Source organism: Mastigoproctus giganteus, chromosome 14, assembly GCF_048544385.1.
Source record: "Mastigoproctus giganteus isolate SK-2022 chromosome 14, ASM4854438v1, whole genome shotgun sequence".
Lineage (NCBI taxonomy): Eukaryota > Metazoa > Arthropoda > Arachnida > Uropygi > Thelyphonidae > Mastigoproctus > Mastigoproctus giganteus.
In genome coordinates this window covers 54,684,088-54,708,271 of record NC_143588.1, presented here as the reverse complement: position 1 = coordinate 54,708,271, position 24,184 = coordinate 54,684,088, and the positions used below count along the sequence as shown (strand labels likewise).

At 38.5% G+C, this 24,184-nt stretch overlaps 1 protein-coding gene across 1 annotated transcript in view; it reads left to right on the top strand.

The window, feature by feature from the left end:
* The window catches only part of chb (CLIP-associating protein), a 1,004,436-nt gene that overhangs the window by 889,228 nt on the left and 91,024 nt on the right, over positions 1-24,184 (top strand). Inside the window, exon 35 of the mRNA XM_090388867.1 lies at positions 11,399-11,450. Coding sequence (XP_090244993.1) covers positions 11,399-11,450 — 52 coding nt within the window. The remainder of the gene's footprint in view (positions 1-11,398; positions 11,451-24,184) is intronic.

Genomic DNA, 24,184 nt, shown 5'->3' with positions numbered 1-24,184 from the left:
TATTGTAAAAAAAATAAAGTATAGTAAACAAGTGCAAGTACACATGCACTTGTTCTTACTCTTAGTTACCCTAACACAGCCCATGTATTTACTTGTTCCATGGTGGCTCCCAGCAACTTGCTCTCTGGGCTGCTGCTCATTACAATAGAAGCAGTGCAAGAATCACTTTTGCCTCTAACTGTGGCTACCGTTAATCTTTAATCTGTGAATCCTCCCCCCCATCTAGTAGTTTTCCGACCCACCTAACACTGCCTCGATAGCATCAATAAATATTCTTGCACCCTTTCTACTTAAGTGTATCCTATCACTATAGAGGCAGTTTCTCCTGGTAGCAAGCACAGACACACTGAAAAAATTTCTACCCTGTTAGTCTTACATAATCTCTCCTGGGCTGAATTGATTGACAAGGCTCTCATGATATACTCCCTCCTATTGTGTCTGGGCAGAATTGCAGATACTTTCTTTCAAATTTAACCGTAACTCACGACTTTTTTTTTTTCAGCATTGACCTGTACTTGTTAAGTAAATCTGCAGACTCTTAAGGTCATTAGTGCCAACGTGTACAACATCACCTTTTGTGCCCTTAATGATATCTGCCCTTCAATGTCATCAACTTTTGCCCCTGACAGATATACCCTGGTCCTGTTCCACCTATCCTTTTTGCATAATATATTCCCTGTCTCCCTGACAATAGATTATAAAGGTAAATGATTGAGTTATCTATGTTATATTTTGTATTGTCTAGACCTGTTATCTGGCAAATATAGTGTTGGCAAATGTTGCCTGCCTGCAGGCGTACTGTTGGCAGTTTACGTGTCAAGTAAACATACCTTCAGGAATGTGATTGTCAGCAAATAAGCTTTATTCTCTGTAAAATCTTGATTAATGATGTGCACTGATTGGTCCTGCGTTACAACAAAACTTTGTTTCCAAAAAGTCATGGTACTGCTGTCATTACCCACACTATAATATGGGGAATTAATTTCGGACTCTACTCGTCATATCTTATGAAATGTAAATGATTAAGTTATCTGTGTTATATTTGGTAATGTCTAGATCTGTTATCTGGCAAATATAGTGTTAGCAAATGTTACCTGCCTGCAGGTGTACTGTTGGCAGTTTACAAGAAAACGTGTCAAATAAACATAAATTCAGGAAGATTATTGTCAGCAAATAGGCTTTATTGCAGGTAAAATCTTGATTAAGAATTTATTACAAACCTATTAAAATCACAGTCAACATTTCTAAAAATATACTTCTTCCATTCCCATTTAAGTTTTTCCCTAAGGAACTTTGGACATAACTGATAATCACGGTAAATGTTTTCCTCTAAATATTGCTACCATGTAGAAGCATTGCCAAGGAAGGTGGAAGCCCATGTGTTGACAGCCTATTGCTAGGCTTATTACAGTAGCTCCTGGTCATTATGGGAAAAAAATAAATAAAGCAAATGAAAAAGAAAGAAAAAGACTATAGTTTTATTTCATTTATTGTAATGCTTTTTAACATTTCATTAAAAATGTTTATAAGCTTAACCTTGATTATTCTCTAAATCTGTGAGTACTGTGCTCTATCTGGCTTCAGAATTTGATTGAGCTCCTCAAAATGTTAGCATTTCCAAACCAGATAAGGATCAATATAAATGACAAAACTACCATCCCATCCGTACTTATGAAAAATTTTAGAAATTCTTATACAGAACAGACTCACACAGCACGTAGAATCTCAATCACTGATGAAAGTCGGGTTTTCAGAAAAACAGGTCCACATTAGAACATATGGATTGCTTTCATAAGAAATGAGGATTTAGTCATGATATGCTTAGATACAGAGAAAGCTTTTGATGCCACCTAGCACCATCACTTTCTTCAAGACTTGCATTCCTTGGGACTCCGAGATCAATTGCCACATATACCGTATTTCCCCATGTATAAGATGCACCTTAATTTTGGGGCCTGAAATTTGAAAAAAAAAAAACGTATTACATAAAGTTATTGAACTCAAGTTTTATTCATCATAAAATTCATACAACTCATCACTGTCAAAATTCCCATCCATTAGCTTGTCCTCATCTGTGTCTAATGACGAATCACTGTCTTCATATATTGCCTCATCCTCAGTTCCATCTATGACATTTTAAATGCCACACTTCTTAAATGACTTGACAACAATCTCAATCTTGAAATTATCCCAGGATCTTTTCACCCAGGTACAAACTTCTCGTATAGTTGGTTTCTTCACTCTTCCTGCTGGTGTCATATTGTCCCCAGAAGACTTCATCCATTGGTTCCATTCGCCTCTCATGGCAGCTTTGAAAGGTTTGTTAATACTGACATCAGGTGGTTGGAGCTTGGATGTCAAGCCTCCAGGTATGACAGCAAGTTTTGTTTTTTGCTCTGCAGCAATCTTCTTTGTATTTTTTGTTGTGTGCACCCTGAACTGATCAAGCACCAAAAGGGCAGGTTTGCATAAGAGCCCACCTGGTCTCCTGCTCCAAACTTTCTCAAACCAGATCTTCATCCCATCCTGATCCATCCAACCCTTGTCATGAATGTGGACAATCACTCCTCGAGGAATGTCTTCTTTGGCATTGTTTTGCGTTTGAAAATCAGCATAGGAGGCAGCTTGGTTCCGTCTGCACAACAAGCTAGAACAACTGTATAGTGGCTCTTTTCGTGTCCACTTGTCTTCACAGTTACAGTTTTCACCCCCTTCTTATCAACAGTTCTGTTACTTGGGACATCAAATTGAAGGGGGACTTTGTCCATATTTGCAATCTCTCCCAACTCAAACTGATGTCTTCCGACATTGAATGACAAAACAATGAAATTCAAGGACCTTCTGCTCATAGCTTTCAGGCATCGTTTGGGCAAGTCTGGTGCGTGTACGCATGCTTAGTCCATTCCGTTTCATGAACCTAAAGCACAATTGTGTCCTCCTTTGAAATCACTAACTTCTTTTTCATCAGCAATTCTTGCCTCATGCTGAACCATCTTTGTGGACACAGGAATTCCAATTGCCCTTTGCTCCTCAATCCATATCTTCAATTCCCTCTCTAAATCAGGCCATTTTGCTGACTTGCCTCTAATGGCCTTCTTCTGCGGTGGAGTTTTCAGTAGGGTTTCTTCTTCCCGTAGCCAGTCTCGGATTGTTGATGATTAAGCTTCACACCAGCCAGAAGATAAATAAATTCAATACTCTAACTAAAAACACTTTATTTACAATAAAATAAGTATAAAATATATATTTACAATAAAAATAGAAATTAAAAGCGATAAAATTTGCTGTAGCTTTCGGAGGCAGCAGTCTCCTTCCTCAGCAGCATATGTCTACTGTGCGGCACATCCTTAAATAGCAGATCCACGGCACACGGTTCTATGGTTGGAATTTTTTCCATTTGCGCACGGGGACCGGAAATGGCTCAGGAGTGCGCTAGCTGAAACCGTTCATCACGTCCAAGAACTACGGTTTCCAGGAGGGGGTGTAGATGTACACCTCTATCCCTATTAATAGTATTGCTAGCTGCCCCAATACATAAGCTCTCAAGCCATTTACAGTCCCAGAACCCTTGTGCATGATCTGTGATGACAGCATCCTCCAGGGAAATTTGTCATCACAGATCATGCACATAAACAGTATTGAATTTATTTATCTTCTGGCTGGTGTGAAGCTTAATCATCAACATGAATTGTCCCAGCCTTGTAGGCCTATTTAGAGACAGTCTCGGATTGTTTTCTCAGTTGGAGGAGGACCAAACTTACGTTCAGCAGCACGATTTCCATTCACTTTTGCAAACTGGATCACTTTTAACTTGAATTCAGCACTGTGCGAAAATCTTTTCTGAGCCATTTCTGGGCAGAACGTGGCGAAACGTAACCTAATATACCAGTAACAAGTGCGAAACAATGAACGCAAAGACAACAAGCAGGAAATGCAAGTAAAAAAAAAAATCTACAACCACTGTATAAGACGCACCCAGTTTTTAGACCCCAAATTTTTCGAAAAAAGGTGCGTCTTATACATGGGAAAATACGGTAATTCAAAGTTTTCCCCAAAAACAAAAAAATTTTAAGTTCATATATTGGAATATACTCACTCAGTCATTTTTCCAGGGTGGAGTGACACATGGATCAACTTTCAGCACTACATTGCAATTAGAATCATTATCATAACTCAGAATCTTCAAAACACTGTCAAAAACATACATATATTCTGATGATTTTACCATCTCCTGGCACACACACAAAATGCAAGAGGAGGAGGCTGAATAGTTTCTAGCCTCATAGATAGAAGGAATGTTGGAAAGTTGCAAAAACCCATTTATTTTTCAGCGTCGTTGTCTCCTTAAGTCAGCACACTTTTCAGAATAATCCACTAGGTTTCATAACAAATAAAATTCAGAATATTTTGATTAAAACCAGTTGTTGATTGAACCCATCGCAGCATTTTCTCTGTTGAATCCTGCCCTTTTAAGTGTGTGATTTTGGAATAAAAAATAGTCCAATAACACCAAATCAGTGAGATGGGTGGATGCTGTAACAGCTCGACCCCACAGTTGCACACTTTTTCCTGAGTCACAAACACTGTGCATCGATGCGTTGTCTTGGTGAAAGATGACTTCTTTGGCCTATTTCACACGTCTCTTGAACTTCAGTTCCTCGTGGAAACTTCTCAGTAAGTTAGAATAGAACTTGCCATTGATAGTGACCTCATTCCAGGAAATCAGCCACAATCACTCCTGTATCCCAGAAGATGATGCTTCCACTGTTTTGATTGTTCTTGTGTTTTAGAGTCAAAGTGGTGCAACCATGTTTCATTTATAGTGACAAAAACTGCACAATCTCGTGATAGCACCTCACTCTTTCCCTCTTCTGGTCTGCATCATTACTTTACGAACCCACCTCGGGGAACATTCTTTATTCTTAAAACATTTACCAAAATATTGTGAGCTCACTCATGGGAGATGTTGAATGTTGTCTGTGTGCTCCAATGCTATTTTGCAGTCTTGCCTGATCAGGTTATGAATGGCATCCCCATTTGCAAGTGTCAACATGGTAACAAGCCTCCCACTGCGGAGTGCATCTTCAACACTGTCTGGATCACAATTAAATTCTGCAACCCAGTTTTTGACCATGACGTATGAAGGACAAGATTACCCTAATGTTTGCCACGTGTCTTTGCGGATTTCTTTAAGTGGGGGAACTTGATGACTGCATGGTGCTTGATTCTCTCAACCTCTGCCATCTTCATTCACCTTCCACACTTCAACACCTTCTGTAGCCAGGTGGGCAGGAGCAGCAGTGCGTAGCACACGCTTCTTGATTAGACCGAGGTTCGAGCCCGTAACCACCAAATACGGAGGATGCGGAAAGGTCAGGGAATGAACACCGCATATTCCGGAGTAATATGGCCTTAGTTGCTAATGCTCCTAAAAACCAAACAATAACAACAGCCTTCTTTCTGAGTTACAGCCATTCCAGCAACTATTTGCTTACATTTGAGTGTAAGCAAATTTACAGCACCTGAACAAGCCTGCAAACTCTTCATCGTAAACCTCACCACCTCCTCAAAAGTTCCATATGTCTGTCAGATTTGCTGGCATTTTTTCCACAGTTGACAAAGCATTTCAATGTTATCATTTGGTGTTGAATAAACAATTCCATTCTAATGGCACCACAAGTAAAAATTGAGTGGATTCAGATCCAGAGAGCATGCAGGCCAGGCAGTGGATCCTGCACGACCTATCCATTTATTAGAGAATCACTCATCCAACTAGTTTCTAGCAACACGACTAAAATGACGAAGAGCACCATTGCACATATTAACATGTGCCAAATGACATCAAGTGTAACTTCTTCCAACAACTCATTTAAATGTTCTCTTAAAAATTGCAGTAGGATGCTCCTGTAAATCTCCCAAGCAGAACAGTGGGTCCGATTAAAAATTGTATCCAATTATTCTGCTCATTCATGCTGAATTGTTGCTGGTGTCTTGGTTGAACAATGGCATAGGGATTTTCTTCAGCCCATGGATGGGCATTTCTAAAATTGGTCACACCATCTCTAGTAAAGCCAGCTTCATCAGTAAGCAATACAGTGATACGAAATGCTGATCAAAAGCACTCATCTGCAGAAACAAAGTACAAAAGGCTTATCTTGGTGGGAAGTCAACTTCAGTAAGTCCTTGTACTTTCTGAAGATGATATAGATAAAGCAGTTGGTCCCATAAAATTCTCTGCACTCCCCGCTCTTGCTATCCTTCAGATGTTGTCAACATCATCTTTTTCAATGTGATTGAAAAAGATCAACTTTCTTCTGCCACCAGTGTGTCTAATCACAATCTGAAACTTGTTTTCTCCATTTTCCACAAAGCATTTGTGTATTCTATGAAAGGGCTTTTATTTAGCATGTGACGATTAGGGAAGTTTTTCTGCATACAAACATCTTGCCCCGGCTGCATTGCTTCTAGCAAGTCCATGCATGAGGTGTATGTCTGCTATCTCTCAATTTGAATAAGCCTCCATTATCACAGCAAATGCACAGTATCAAAATGTTAATAACAAGCTCCAAATGTAGTGCCCTTGTCAGAACTAATCGCTGAAATCACTCAAAGAACACTACAGGTTCTTGTTTACATAACTACAGCAAGGCTGTAGATATGAGATATTGAGCATTGTTTGTAAACAGCTGAATGGAGCCAGCTGTGCTAACTCAATTTGTGGAAGGAATTACTGGAACACAAAACTGTCTGTAGCTCAGAAACAAGGCAAAATCAGACCTGTTTAAATGAACTTTTTTATTGATTTTAGGTCCTAAATCCATCCCTGAAGTACCACATGTTATGATACACCCTGTACATACAGACTCTTTAAATGCCATAACTGCTATAGAAAATAAATCTCCATTATCTTGTCCTATCTTGAAAGTATTAAAATCAGTTGAATCCTAGGACACGCTTGAATTCCTGAGAATGAACCAGCTAACACAACTCTCTTTTGGGTCCCTTTAATTTATTTTAAATCCATATTACAAGAGTGTAGGTGACAACCTGAGATTTGGCAGAATCAAATATCAACTGCTAGAAATAAAGCCTAGGCCACAAGCATGGTATTCCGATTTCCAGAGAAACCAACATGAAGAGATAATCCTTGTTCAGGTGAGCCTGGGCATACCCATGAATGTGTTCAGTATCACGCTGTCAGAAATGTAGTTTCAGCTCCATAACAGCGTCACATAAAGCTATAGAATTGCAACATCTACTTGGGAATGATGCAGATAATAACTTAACTTTTTTTTTTTTTTTTTTTTTTCACTTTTTAAAAGTATTCACTCATACAACTTATTTTATTGAAATCATATAATTACCCCCATTTAACCACGATATGATTAACTTAGCTTCAACAACAACAACCCTCTCTTCTCCAAATCCCAAAAAAGCAAGACAATCTTAGTCAAATGTGAAGATCATGCTTATTCTATTTTTTGACACACAGGGCATTGTTCATTATGAATTTGTCCCACACAGGTAAATAATGCACCACGTATACTACAAAATTGTTCTACAGCAATTGCACAATGCTGTTCAGAGAAAATTTCCAGAAAAGTGGGCTTCTTGGAGTTGCAGTTTTTCCATTCAAGAAATTTCTTGCAAAGCACGCCATCACTGTGGTTCATCCCATCCCCCTCCATATCCACTACACTTCCCAGATTTAGCTTCCTTTGATCCCCCCCTTCCAAACTTAAAACCCCCCTTGAAAGTTGCAAATTTGCAATGACTGAGGAAATTATGCAAGTACATGGCACAGAAACTATTAAATTCCAAAATATGCATTATCAGAAATGCTTCCAGAAGTGTTGGAATCAGTGTACACAGTGTTAAGGCGAATGGAGCCAGTGCTTTGAAGAAGTTCCATTCAAATAGCTTTTTAGCATCGTTTGCCAGATATTAGCATTAGCATTAGTAGAGGCATTTGATGCAAGTAAGCAAGCTTATGCAGCATCAGCCAAAAAAAAAAAAAAAAACCCACTTCCACTTCACCCCTCTGTTCGTTCAAAATACCTGTCCAGCTGAGCCTTAAACTTATTTAGGCTATCAACCTCCACTACAAGGGATGGAAGTCTGATCCACCAACCAACCACCCGCTGGCTAAAGGCAAATTTCCGCACGTCTATCCTACATCTGTCTTTCCTCAATTTGAATTTATGCCCTCTCAGGTGATTTTTCTGAGCCAGAGGAAGAATCCCATCGCATTGAGCATGCTTAAACCATTCAAGGCTTTATACACCTCTATCAGATCACCTCGCTGGTGCCTAGTCTCCAGACACTGTAATTTGCAAAACTTAAGCCTTTCTTCGTAAGAGCACCCCTTTGTTCCATTCACTAATCTTGTTGCCCTTCTCTGTACTCATTCCAGCAGCTCTACATCCTTCTTAAAATGAGGCCTCCAGACCTGTATATAGTACTCTAGATGTGGCCTGACTATTGCCTTATACAAGGGAATAATCACCTCCTTATCCCTGCTGGAAAAATTCCTGTATATCATTGACAATACTCCATGAGCTACTCTTGCAGCCCGTCTGCACTGCTCAGAGAACTTCATATCTGCCTGCACAACCACCCCCAAGTCCCTTTCATTCTCTACCACTGTCAGTGTAGTACCACAGAGTTGATACGTTGCTCTGGGGTTGCTGTTTCCCATGTGTAGTACTTTACATTTGTCAATGTTAAACTTCATTTGCCACCTCTCAGCCCATCTGCTCAACCTTTCCAGATCCTGTTGCAGCAGCATAGTGTCAGTAGTGTCCTTGACAACCCTGCCAACCTTTGTATCGTCTGCAAACTTGGACATTAAGCTTGATATACCATCATCAATATCATTTATAAATACAGAAAACAATAATGGACCCAACACTGAGCCCTGAGGGACTCCACTAATAACATTAGTCCACGATGAGCAGTGTCCATTGATTACCACTCTCTGTCTTCTCCCCCTCAACCACCCCTTTATCCATAGCAGCAATTTGCCTCCAGTGTCACACTGCTCCAATTTGTGTAGCAGTCTTCCATGTGCAACAGTATCAAAAGCCTTTCTAAGATCCAAGTATATAATATCAAAGCTATTCCCTGCATCCAGTTCTTTTGTGACTGCATCATAATATCCAATCAAATTGGTCAGGCAAGACTTCCCCTTAACAAAACCATGCTGTGTCCGAGCTATAACTGAAGTCTTGTCTAAATGATCCTGCAGTGCTTCTTTAACCAGTGCCTCCATTAATTTTCCTGGAACAGAAGTTAAGCTCACAGGTCTATAATTACTTGTGTCAGCCTTTGATCCTCCTTTGTGAATTGGGGTCACATTTGCACATTTCCAGTCTATGGGTACCTCCCCTGAGTCCAAGGAAGCTCTCATAATTATGGCTAAGGGTTTGCTTACTTCCTTTGCTGCCTCCTTTAATATAACTGGATAGATCCCATCCACCCCGGGTGCCTTTCTTGTGTTTATCTTCAACAGTTTCTCCTCCACTTTACTCCCAGTTATTTCAAGATTCTGTAGCTTACTGCTAGAGTTGAATACACCTCTGGCATTCCCCTTGCTGAATAACTCCTCATGTGTGAATGTCGATGCAAAATATTCATTTAGTTTGTTAGCTACCTGAGCAGGGTCATCAACAGTTGACCCATCAATATCAAGTGGACAAATCTGATTCATCCCCTTCCTTCTAGAGTTTACATAAGTAAAGAACTCTTTGCTGTTTTTCTTTGCATCCCTTGCCAAGGATTTCTCGTAATCTGCCTTCGCCTGCCTAACCTTTGTAACTTGGTTGTAACTCTGTACTTGTTAACAGGAGAGACTGCTTCTACAGGGATGGGATACGCTTAAATAGAAAGGGTGCAAGAATATTTGCTGTTGCTATCGAGGCAGTGCTAGGTGGATCGGAAAACTGCTAGCTTAGGAGGATACAATGACATAGATTAACAGTAGCCACTGGCAGAGGTGAAAGTGATTCTTGCACTGCTTCTATTGGAATGAGCAGCAGCCTGGAAAACAAGATGCAGGATATTTCAGAGACTGCTGGGAGCCATTGCAGTACCAGTAAACACATGGGTTGTTAGGTTAGCTAAGAATAGGAACAGGTGCATGTATACTTGCATGTACACCAATGCTAGGAGTTTGGTAAATAAATGATGAATTTGAGGTATTGCTCAGAACATCAAAGGCAGATATTGTTCGGATATCAGAGATGTGGTGTCACACAGATATAAGGAATACTGAACTGCAATTTGGGGAGTACAATGTGTACAGGAAGGATAGACAAGATAGGAAGGGAGGAGAGGTTATACTATTAGTTAAGAAACACATAAAATCCAAGGAAGTGAAGCCAGTCGACATCACTGGACAGTGCAGTGCCAAGTCAGCTTGGTGTGACATAAGCATTGGGAGATCAAAATTGAGAGTAGGAGTGTGTTGTTATAGGCCTAATGACTCTGATGAGTGTAATAAGGAACTGTACAGGGAAATAGAGTGGGCCAGTAAATCAGAGTCTTATAATGGGGGATTTTAATTTCCCAGATATTGACTGGAATACTTCCTCTTGTTCAGAGTAATCATTTGACAGGTAGAGCTGTTGGAACGAGTACAGAGAAGGGCAACAAGATTAGTGAATGGAACAAAGGGTTGTTCTTATGAAGAAAGGCTAAAGTTTTGCAGATTACAGTGTTTGGAGACGGCACCTGCGAGGTGATCTGATTTAGGTATATAAAGCCTTGAATGATTTGAGCATGCTGAATGGTGATTGGATTCTGCCTCTTGCTCAGAATAATCACCTGAGAGGGCAAAAATTCAAATTGAGGAAAGACAGATGTCAGATAGATGTGTGGGAGTTTGCCTTTAGCCAGCGGGTGGTTGGTTGGTGGAACAGACTTCCATCCTTTGTTGTGGAAGTTGATAACCTAAATAGATTTAAGGCTGAGCTGGACAGGTACTTAGAATGAATGGAGGGGTGAAATGGGAGTGCGCGTTTTTTTTTTTTTTTTGGCTGATGCTGCATAAGCTTGCTTTCTTGCATCATATGCCTCTGCTAATGATTAGAATTAGGCCTATAACTGGACAGATATCCTTCTATGAATAAAGTTGTTTTGGACTGCTTTTCTATTACTACAAAAAAAAAATTATTTTGGTCCACTGTTGAAAAAACATGGACACTGCTGGTGTACTGATAGTAAAGCATGATAGCCTTAAGGCCAAATATTTAAGACTATATTAACATCTATATTCCACTTAATCTCTATTGAGGAAAAATCGGTCCTCTAATTATTATTATTTAATTATTTTATATAAACTACTTTTCCTCATCATTTTATGTTGTTGTTTTTTAATTGAAGCTTTCTTTTTCTCTAGGTCAAACTCTTTTTGCTACTATATTGTTTGAACTCAGCAATCATAATACAAGGTAAGTAAAATATCAAAAGAACATTTTATTTTTAATTATAATCAAAACACAACAGGAAAGTTAGTCACAAATATTAAAAGTATTTTGTATTTCTGGATTATTAGTTTACATATAAGGTACAATTAAATTGCGATTTTAAAAGGTAAATTATACTTTACTTAATATATGCAGATTTAAAAAAACCTAATCCATTTTGTTTTCTATCTAAGAAGTCTCAATAAAATGCTAAACACTTCAAAAATTTCCCCCCTAAATGCTCATCAAGTAGTGAATTCAAAATCAACAATAAATATGACATCAAAGGCAATGGAAACTATACCATTTGTTAAGCCAAAGTTAAAGGGACAAAAATGTTAATTTCGTGTTAAGTAAGTTCAGTCACTATCATAGCTGAGCAGATGCCTTCTGAATATAACATATACACTCCACTGCATGCTGTAAGCTGACCTTGAATTCTATGCAAACCCATCATTACTAAAAAATGTATTATACAGATGAAGCCCCTTTTAGTAGCAGTCTTTTTAAAGTCCCATCAAGTTATAATGTCCTGGGAAATCAGCCCACATAGGTTCTGGCCCGTTTCCCCATAAATCTAATGCTATTTTACATTTGTTATAACAATTTTAAAAGATAAACAAATTCTCTATAATGACCCAAATATTTCTACCTTATCTTGTTTTGTGCTTTTTTCTATTACAATTTTTGCATTTAAAATTAAAGAAGTCCTATTTTAACTCTAATTTATTGACACTAATGGCAAGTTTACAGGCTTACCATGAGAAATCGCTCATTGGCAATTTCACACACTCATTAGCATAATGAAATTAACTTCAGTTAGAAGTTCATTTCATTATACAGTTTTGTATAGACTATGTTTATTGATATGGCTCCTAAGAAGTGGGTAGCTTTTCCAATTGCAGACAAAATTAAGATTTTACAAGCTGAAAATAATGGTATGTATTCTAAGACCAATATCAAGAACGTTAAGAAGTTAATCCAACTAGAGGAGAAGAAGAGAATGTAATGTGTGAATTGGGAACATTGAATACCGACCCCATATAACGTGGGAAAAGGCGAAGAAGAAGATTCTAAGACCAATATTACTAAACAGTTCCATATTCCTAAGAGTTCACCATTCTGAAAAAACAAAAGATTGTAAAAAAAATAAAAGGGCTGAATAGGATCAGAGCATGAAAAGCAAAGTATCCTGATCTTGAAAGGTACTTTTGTCATGGCTAATGATGGTGCATACAATAAATGTTTCTTTAGGTGAAAATATTTTAAAAACTAAGGCTGACCTATTTGCACATGGATGAATATTTAAAATTTTAAGCCTTCCAATAGATGGTTTCAGGAATTTAAGAATTGACATGGGCTGTATTTCAAAGGGTGCAGCAAAAGTGCAGGTCAACACCAAAGCTATTACAGTTATTAAAAGAATGGAAAGAAAGATTTTTTTTTAAATGAACAACTTTACTTCTGCCAAAACTAGACTTTAAGTTGCTACCAGGTAAAAAGTTTACATTTAACCCAAGCATGGGCACACTTTCCAAAAAAAGACTTCATACTCTATCAAGCTGGGGGGGGGATTATCTGGGTGACACAAATGTACATTTTAGTGTTCCTCAGTCAATATCTTTATTTTTTATATGCATCATTAATTGTATTAGAAATTCTGAATTATTGTCATAAAAAAATAAAATAACAGTTGTAGTCCTATTGTGGTATAACAGCACAATTGTTTAATTAGTTTTCATATCCCACATTGAGCATAATATTTTTTAATGAATATTACCGGTATTATGCCTATTATGATCATTTTTAGCACAGTGCCAACAATGTTGAGAGGGGAACCAAAGTGTGATCTACACTTGTTGATGTGATTCTTATTCTATGCTAGACTTACACAACTGAGCACAGTGTTCATAAAGTGCTCTGATGGGATTTTTTTTTTTTTTTTTTAATATACATTTTAATAATTTAATTTAAATTTAATATACATTTTAAATTTTAAGTGTTTTTTTTTTTTTTTTTAATGGATTGCTCATAATAGATTGAAAATACAGGGTGACATAACTTAAAATGTTTGAATTGTTTTGGCCAGTTTTAAATGTGGAATGTGGGAGCACTTTGATGTAAGCTACACTTGAATTAAGGGAGGAAATAAGCATGCCCATGCTTGGGTTAAAGATGAAAAAATTGGTGGAAAAACATCAAAACAGTGAATTACCATTCTCCTGGCAGCAAACGTTTCTGACACAGAAACTTCCTCTCTTAATTAATCATTGGGAAAGCTCAGAAGCCTGATGGTTTAACGGTTTGAAGCCAATGCTGACTACATATCGTGCAAATCAAAGAGTCTTGGATATCATCAAGAATAATAGATCAGAGACTTATGTCACAAGATGACTGGGAAGAATAGAAACATTTTGCTGTTTGTGAATAAGTGCATCAAACATTGCCAGGTGAATGGATTACATGCAATCACAGTTGAGTACCACAGGGGTTTAGCCACTGATCATGATATAATCCAGTGCTTTAAGAAAACTATCAAAGAATGCCTGTAAAAAAAAAAAAATCATGTTTTGTGTACAAAGCAAAGGGCAATATGAAATCTGTGCTATAAGCACCTTTTGTATTTCAGCAAGGGATGAAGTTGACAAAAAATAATCAACCTCTTTGAACCTGCTACTTTGTAACCTTGGACAATTCAACAAATTTAGCTTCATATGCTTCTTCCTCTATTAATTGGGATGAACAGTGATAATAATGAAGAAAATTTTTGTGGATGTATGCATCGCTGAAGTTTAGAGGGAAATGTGTTTCGAAGACTATGCCAAAGTGGATGCAGGCATTGCACATTTCAGGATATCCACAAATGAAAAGGAACTCAGTGCAGTTATAATGGAATCTGAAATTTGTAGTGAAGAAAAGGAACCTACTGTGGTTGAGCAAGAAATTTCATTGAAGAACACTCAGCAAAGATAAGAACTTATTTGGATTTTTTTTCTTCCCCTTCTCAGACACATTAATTGTGAGTGTCAACTAATATAATGTAATTATAGGGAATTAGAAAGGTGCACTATTATGCACATTTATAATTATCTTTGCAAACATGCTCTGCCGCTGAAACAGCACATTTTGTCAGATTATTTTAAAGCTTGAAATCAATTCTTCCTGCTACAGTTAGACTTTTGGTATATACACTGTGCTGCCACTTTATTAGGTACACTCCTGCTGTGCACACAAATGGTTTGTCCCACAACGTTGCAAGTCACATGACCATAGTCTTGGATATAAATGAGAGTATTTTGCAGCAGAAAAACCTTTCTAGTATCAATTAAGCGTACAAACCATAGCAAGAATGGGGAAAGGGAGTGATCTAATGGACTTCGAATGTGGCATGGTAGTAGGTGCAAGAGATGCTGGACAAAGCATCTCTGAAACTGCAGTTATCCTGAACTTTTCACGCACCAGTTTCAAGGGTGTATTGAGAATGGTGCAATGAACAGGAAACATCCTCTCAACGGCACTCCTGTGGAAGAAAATCGCTTGTTGATGAGAGAGAGGTCAGTGGGGGATGGCTAGAATTGTGCAAGCAAACAGACAGGCCAAAATGTCACAATACACCCTTGGTGCGCAGAACAAAATATCGCAACGGACCACTAGTCACACTTTGTCGTGAATGGGCTACAACAGCCGACAGCCACATCGACAACCACAACCTTTGTTATCATTGGAAAACAGTTGCTTGATCTGACAAGTCGAAGTTCCTGGTACATCATGTTGATGAAAGTCTCAGAATTTGGCAAAACAACATGAATCCATGGATCCGTCATGTCTGACAACTACTGTGCAAGGTGGTGGGGAATGTTTTCTTGGCACATGTTGGGTCCATTGATACCCATAGATTCACGTCTGATTGCCACATCATTGCTGACCAAGTGTATCCGTTCACGTTGACAGTTTATCCTCAGTCAGATGGTTACTTCCAGCAGGATGATACGCCGGTGCACAAAGCCCGAATCACTATGGAATGGTTCCAGGAACATGACAATGACTTTTCTTTGCTGCAGTGGCCCGCTCAGTCCCTCTATCTCAATCCTATTGAACACCTTTTGGATGAGCTGGAAAGGGCTGTTTGCTGCAGGCCTACACCTCTGTCGAATCTCAAGGAACTGCATGACACACTCATGTCTGCATGGTACTCCATTCCTGCACAACGTTTTCAGCATCTTGTTCAATCCATGCCTAGATGAATTCGGGCTGTTTTGAAGGCTAAAGGAGGCTCAACATGCTACTAGGCAGGTGTACCTAATAAAGTGGCAGCACAGTGTATGTATATGTACATATATCTAGGTGCAGTACATATGTAATTTACTAATTAAGTGGAATTTCTTTAATACAAAGTTCAAGGGACCTAAATTTTCACGTTTTGTAATAATGAGGTCCCCCAAAAGTGTCAAAATTTTACCCTTTTTTTTTTTTTTTTTATGGTACAACTGTATATCTAAGAATAATAATAAATAATAATAATATCAAAAATAAATTAATAAAAATAAAATAAAATATCTAACAATACAGTAATATAAACAACATATTGATGGAAATGAAAATATTGTACAATATATACTTTGGTATATACAATATTTTAGTATCACTGTAAAAAGAATAACAATCTTAATATAATAGGAGACATACAAACCATAAACATTTTAATAAATTAATCTAATTTAAAGAATCCAATGTTGTTTGCACAGTTTTTGTCCTATATGCATTTTTAACTAGCACAGACGTTATCAAATGCAATAGTTGTTTCTTTATCAACGTTACTGCAGGCCAACACATTCTCTATTATGTTCAATACATTTTGGGCATCTCTTTTAGATGGCAGTGTGCGTGCTGCTTCACTTTCTCTGGTAACAAAAACATCGTTTAGTTTGGTACCCAGCAGCTCTTCTGGTGTTGGCGTTGCAGTGGTAGCAGCTTCAAATTCCTCACTGTTGCTATCACATTCATCTGCTGGACCATGTTTTTCGATGATGTTCTCTTCAAAACCACTCTTTCTGAAGCAGTTGATTATTACACTTGATGTAATACTTTCCCAAGCAGTAACAAGATTACGAATACCATCCGAGACATTCCAATTTGGCTGCAAATTGTTCCCTCCTTCTGTGTTGCAGATCAAGTATCTTATCAGATGGGCTTTATATGCTCTCTTGAGGTTATAAATAATGCCTTGATCCAGTGGTTAACATTAAATTGTAGTATTGGGGGGGTAAAAACAACAGCTGTATATTTGTCAACTTTATCGTCTCGGCAGAATTTGCTGTACAACGGTCTAAAATCATCGAAATATTCCTTTTTTCTGAAGCCATTCTTCTGTCCAATTTTGATAACCAATACTGAAAAATTTTGGCCGTAAGTCAGGCACTTCTATTGGCCTCATAATCACAGGGAAGTTTAAACCATCTTGGCTTCGAAAACTTACCAATCACAAGTGGGTGTTGTTTTGTACTGCCATCTGAATTGCAGCATAACAGAACAGTGAGTCTTTACTTAATTTTCCACCATGACAAGACTCTCCTCGAACAACAAATGTTTTGTTTGCCAGCAAATTATAAAATAAACCTCTTTCGTCAAGATTAAAAATATCCTTTGCCTCATATTTTTCAAGGATGGACTGTACAGAACACAACCAGTGTGTATAGCCTTTTCTTTGTCGACTAATCCAGACTCACTGCAAACATTTTGCAAAACCAAGTTATTCCTGTCTTTAAATTTTTGGAGCCAGCCACTGCTGCATTTGAAGTCACTAATCCCATGTTGCTGAGCTAGATAATTTGCCTTTTCTTCCAAAATCAGAACGGATATTGGCAAATTAGATGCATTCATATGTTGGTACCACTCAAAGTTTTGTTTCAAGCTCCTCATATTTTGCACCATGAATTCATTTCCTGTTTTTTGTTGCTGCTCTAGTGTCACGCACTTCTTCAAGTCTTTTTCGGTTTTTCAGTATTGTAGATAAAGTAGATAAAGGGATGTTGTGTTCCTTTGCAATGTCCGTTTTGCATCTTTCCATCCTGTCAGCCTCTTGTGTAATTTTTAGTTTATTTCCAGGCTTAATTCTGTCTATCTATGTTTTGTCGCCATAAAACTGCTAGATAAGATTTAATTTTAACAAATTTTAAATTAATTTAAAGACGCAAGTTCCAAAAAAGACATTGGCTCAGATAAAATGGCACAAAAAATAGATTGCTGTATACATTAGCATTAGCAAGGGCACTTGGTGCAAGAAAGCAAGCTTACATAGCATCAGACAAAAAAAAACTTTATTTCACTCATCCCCTCACTCCAAATGTTTGTCAAGTTCTGCCTTGAATCTATTTAAGCTATCAACTTCTATGACAGATGGAAGTTTGTTCCAGCAATCAACCACCTGCTGGCTAAAGGCAAACTTCCACACATATATCCTACAACTGTCTTTCCTCAATTTGAATTTATACCCTCTCAGACAATTATTCTGAGCAAGAGGAAGAATCCCATCAGCATTGAGCATGCTCAAACCATTCAAGGCTTTATACACCTCAATCAGATCACCTCGCTGGTGCCTAGTCTCCAGACACTGTAATTTGCAAAACTTAAGCCTTTCTTCATAAGAGCAACCCTTTGTTCTCTTCACTAATCTTGTTGCCCTTCTCTGTACTCTTTCCAACAGCTCTACATCCTTCTTAAAATGAGGCCTCCAGACCTGTATACAGTACTCAAGATGTGGCCTGACCATTGCCTTATACAAGGGGATAATCACCTCCTTATCCCTGCCAGAAATATTCCTGTATATCATTGACAAGACACCATGAGCTACTCTTGCAGACCGTCTGCACTGCTCAAAAACTTCATATCTGACTGCACAATTACCCACAGATCCTTTTCATTCTCTACCACTGTCAGTGTGGTATCACAGAGTTGATACGTTACTCTGGGATTACTGCTTCCCATATGTAGTACTTTACATTTGTCAATGTTAAACTTCATTTGCCACCTCTCATCCCATATGCTCAACTTTTCTAGATCCTGTTGCAGCAGTGTACTGTCATTAGTGTCATTAAAAAGCCTGACATACCATCATCGTTATCATTTATAAATACTGAAAACAACAATGGACCCAACACTGAACGCTGAGGGACTCCACTAATAACATTAATCCAGGAATAGCAGTGTCCATTGATTACCACTCTTTGTCTTCTCCCATTCAACCATCCCTTTATCCATAGCAGCAATTTGTCTCCAATGCCATGCTGCTCCAATTTGTGCAGCAGTCTTCCATGTGCAACAGTATCAAAGGCCTTTCTAAGATCGAAATAAAAGATATCAAAGTTAATCTTTGTATCCATTTCCTTTGTGATTACATCATGGTATCCAATCAGATTAGTCAGACAAGACTTCCCCTTAACAAACCCATGCTGTGTTCGAGCTATAACTGAAGTCTTGTCTAGATGATCCTGCAATGCTTCTTTAACCAGTGCCTCCATTAATTTCCCTGGAACAGAAGTTAAACTCACAGGTCTATAATTACTGTGTCAGCCTTTGATCCTCCTTTGTGAATTGGGGTCACATTTGCACATCTCCAGTCTATGGATACCTCCCCTGAGTCCATGGAAGCTCATAATTATGGCTAAGGGTTTGCTTACTTCCTTTGCTGCCTCCTTTAATATAACTGGATAGATCCCATCCACCCCAGGTGCCTTTCTTGTGTTTATCTTCAACAATTTCTCCTCCACTTTACTCTCAGTTATTACAAGATTATCTAGCTTTCTGCCAGAGTTGAATACACCTCTGGCATTCCCCTCGCTGAATAACTCCTCATGTGTGAATGTCGATGCAAAATATTCATTTAGTTTGTTAGCTACCTGAGCAGGATCATCAACAGTTGAACCATCGATATCAAGTGGACCAATCTGATTCATCCCCTTCCTTTTAGAGTTTACATAAGTAAAGAACTCTTTGCTGTTTTTCTTTGCATCCTTTGCCAAAGATTTCTCATAATCTGCCTTCGCCTGCCTAACCTCCTTTGTAACTTGATTACAGACTAGCTTATATCTATCATAGGCTTCTGTGTAACATGTCTAATTAGTTCATCTGACATCCATTTAGACCTAAATCTTGAAAAATATTTCTTTGTGGGTATGAAAAGCCTAGTAGCTTCCAAGATTAATTCTTTGAATGCTTCCTATTTTGAATTTTCTGTTGGTAACAACATCAGTTGGTCCCACTGTATAGAATTTAAATACTGTCTCAGTTCATCGTAGTCGCCTTTACAGAAGCAATAACCCTTCCCTTTACCCCTAATGGTAGTTACCTCTTTGAGTAAATCCCACTTCAGCACGCTGTGATCACTGCCACCTAGTGGTTCATTTATCTGCAGATTCTTGATGCATGAAGAATCACTACTGATAATCAGATCAAGAGTATTACTCCTTCTAGTTGCCTCTCGAACATGCTATTGTAGAAAACAATCATCGAATAAATCCACAAAAGCCTTTCTAGTGTGTGAGTGACCAACTCACAAATTCCAGTCAATATGCGGGAAATTAAAATCCCCCATTATAAGACACTGATTTACTGGTCCACTCTATTTCTCTGCACAATTGCTCATTATACTCATCAGATTTGATTTACTGCTCCGCTCTATTTCTCTGCACAAGTGCTCATTATACTCATCAGATTCATTTGACGTATAACACACAACAACTTAGAAAAACTTTTATTCTTTTGTTAATTTAACAACTCATCCTTCAAAAAGATGTTTTTCAGAGTGTACTTGACATTGTAGCTACCATAAACTGCTTTTGTTTACACAAAACTAATTTCTAACAAGTCAGTGCCATACTTAGGGAAGTAGGGAGCCAGGTGGCCAGGAGCAATAATTGGATCGCTCTGCCAAGATTTGTATTAAACATACAAAATGACAATTTTTAGTATATTAACCTTACTGCACTATACAACCAGTGCAAAATGTACAATCTTCGTTTTCCTGTTTAATACTGTAGCACGTATTCTGAATTAAATTATACTCTAAGTGCATTGCAGACATTATCACTTATGAGGTATAATCCTTCCTTGTGCAGTCCTTTTTGGGTACTTCATATGCTCATTGAAGAGATAGGTGAAGCAGAAAGACCAAATGAATTGACATCTTTATAAATACTCTGGGCACACACCATTTCAATTCTGGGTAAACTGTGCACTAGAATAAGTAAAGGGATGGAAGCAAATCACATTATACTCTAATATAATACAGTATACAGGGTGTGATTCAGGAGGAATAGTAAATATTTTTAGAGGTTATAGTATTGATTATTCTGAGTAAAAAAAGTTCATATAAACATGTATCCAATTCTCAGTGGATACGGAGACACAGCTGTTTGAAACTGGAACACACAAAGCCATTATGAGAGGTATTAAAGAACGATAAATGACATTGTTTGTATTTATTGACTTTTTGAATCATACAAAACAAATAATTGACTTTTTTTTTTTTCTTTTTTTTTTTTACTGTTCAAGATCCCACTGCCAATCTCAGTGCACTTTGCAACTCTTTTGGTAATTATGATGTGTTGTTTTTCTGAGGTCGTCTTGTCTTTCATTTATGAGGGTGGCAGTATCCAAAAAACACCAGGGAATGACCACCGCATATCCCCGGAGCAATATGGCCTTAGTTGCTAATGCTCCTAAAAACCAAATAACAACAACAACAGCAGCAGTATCCAAAATGCGAGCATGCAATTCATCTCTTGTATTCACCTTTTCTTTGTATACTGCACTTTTCATCCATCCCCACAAACAAAAATCTAATCTCAAAACATCAAAGGCAGATATTGTTGGGATATCAGAGACGTGGTGTCACACAGATATAAGGGATGCAGAACTGCAATTTGGGGAGTACAACGTCTACAGAAAGGATAGACAGGATAGGAAGAGGGGAGGGGTTATGCTCTTAGTTAAGAAACACATAAAAACCAAGGAAGTGAAGCCAGTCGACATCGCCGGACAGTGCAGTGTTGAGTCAGTTTGGTGTGACATAAGCATTGGGAAATCAAAATTGAGAGTAGGAGTGTGCTATAGGCCTAATGACTCTGATGAGTATAATAAGAAACTGTACAGAGAAATAGAGTGGGCCAGTAAATCAGAGAGTCTTATAATGGAGGATTTTAATTTCCCAGATATTGACTGGAATTTGGGGGCTGGTCACTCACACACTAGCAAGGCTTTTGTGGATTTATTGGATGATTGTTTTCTACATCAGCATGTTCGGGAGGCAACTAGAGGGAGTAATACTCTTGATTTGATTATCAGCAGTGATTCTTCATGCATTAAGAATCTGCAGATAAATGAACCACTTGGTGGCAGTGATCACAGTGTGCTGAAGTGGGATTTACTCAAAGAGGTAACTACCATTAGGGGTAAAGGGAAGGGTTATTGCTTCTGTAAAGGCGACTACGATGGACTGAGACAGTATTTAAATTCTATACAGTGGGACCAACTGATGATGTTAACAACAGAAAATTCAAAATGGGAAGCATTCAAAGAACTTATCTTGGAAACTACTAGGCTTTACATACCAACTAAGAAATATTGTTCAAGGTTTAGGCCAAAATGGATGTCAGATGAACTAATGAGGCATATGGCAGAGAAGAAAAATGCATGGGATACTTACAAATTAACACATGAAACAGAAGCCTTTGATCGATACAAGTTGATATGCAACCAAGTTACAAAGGAGGTTAGGCAGGTGAAGGCAGATTACGAGAAATCCTTGGCAAGGGATGCAAAGAAAAACAGCAAAGAGTTCTTTACTTATGTAAACTCTACAAGGAAGGGGATGAATCAGATTGGTCCACTTGATATTGATGGGTCAACTGTTGATGATCCTGCTCAGGTAGCTAACAAACTAAATGAATATTTTGCATCGACATTCACACATGAGGAGTTATTCAGCAAGGGGAATGCCAGAGGTGTATTCAACTCTAGCAGTAAGCTACAGAATCTTGAAATAACTGGGAGTAAAGTGGAGGAGAAACTGTTGAAGATAAACACAAGAAAGGCACCCGGGGTGGATGGGATCTATCCAGTTATATTAAAGGAGGCAGCAAAGGAAGTAAGCAAACCCTTAGCCATAATTATGAGAGCTTCCTTGGACTCAGGGGAGGTACCCATAGACTGGAAATGTGCAAATGTGACCCCAATTCATAAAGGAGGATCAAAGGCTGACACAAGTAATTATAGACCTGTGAGCTTAACTTCTGTTCCAGGAAAATTAATGGAGGCACTGGTTAAAGAAGCACTGCAGGATCATTTAGACAAGACTTCAGTTATAGCTCGGACACAGCATGGTTTTGTTAAGGGGAAGTCTTGCCTGACCAATTTGATTGGATATTATGATGCAGTCACAAAAGAACTGGATGCAGGGAATAGCTTTGATATTATATACTTGGATCTTAGAAAGGCTTTTGATACTGTTGCACATGGAAGACTGCTACACAAATTGGAGCAGTGTGACACTGGAGGCAAATTGCTGCTATGGATAAAGGGGTGGTTGAGGGGGAGAAGACAGAGAGTGGTAATCAATGGACACTGCTCATCGTGGACTAATGTTATTAGTGGAGTCCCTCAGGGCTCAGTGTTGGGTCCATTATTGTTTTCTGTATTTATAAATGATATTGATGATGGTATATCAAGCTTAATGTCCAAGTTTGCAGACGATACAAAGGTTGGCAGGGTTGTCAAGGACACTACTGACACTATGCTGCTGCAACAGGATCTGGAAAGGTTGAGCAGATGGGCTGAGAGGTGGCAAATGAAGTTTAACATTGACAAATGTAAAGTACTACACATGGGAAACAGCAACCCCAGAGCAACGTATCAACTCTGTGGTACTACACTGACAGTGGTAGAGAATGAAAGGGACTTGGGGGTGGTTGTGCAGGCAGATATGAAGTTCTCTGAGCAGTGCAGACAGGCTGCAAGAGTAGCTCATGGAGTATTGTCAATGATATACAGGAATTTTTCCAGCAGGGATAAGGAGGTGATTATTCCCTTGTATAAGGCAATAGTCAGGCCACATCTAGAGTACTATATACAGGTCTGGAGGCCTCATTTTAAGAAGGATGTAGAGCTGCTGGAATGAGTACAGAGAAGGGCAACAAGATTAGTGAATGGAACAAAGGGGTGCTCTTACGAAGAAAGGCTTAAGTTTTGCAAATTACAGTGTCTGGAGACTAGGCACCAGCGAGGTGATCTGATAGAGGTGTATAAAGCCTTGAATGGTTTAAGCATGCTCAATGCGATGGGATTCTTCCTCTGGCTCAGAAAAATCACCTGAGAGGGCATAAATTCAAATTGAGGAAAGACAGATGTAGGATAGACGTGCGGAAATTTGCCTTTAGCCAGCGGGTGGTTGGTTGGTGGAACAGACTTCCATCCCTTGTGGTGGAGGTTGATAGCCTAAATAAGTTTAAGGCTCAGCTGGACAGGTATTTTGAACGAACAGAGGGGTGAAGTGGAAGTGAGTTTTTTTTTTTTTTTGCTGATGCTGCATAAGCTTGCTTTCTTGCATCAAATGCCTCTACTAATGCTAATGCTAACAGAGTGAGATCTGGAGACCTTGGCCAATGAACGGGACCACCATGGCCAATCCATCTTTCAGGGAAAGCTCCTGCACCAAATGGGTATAA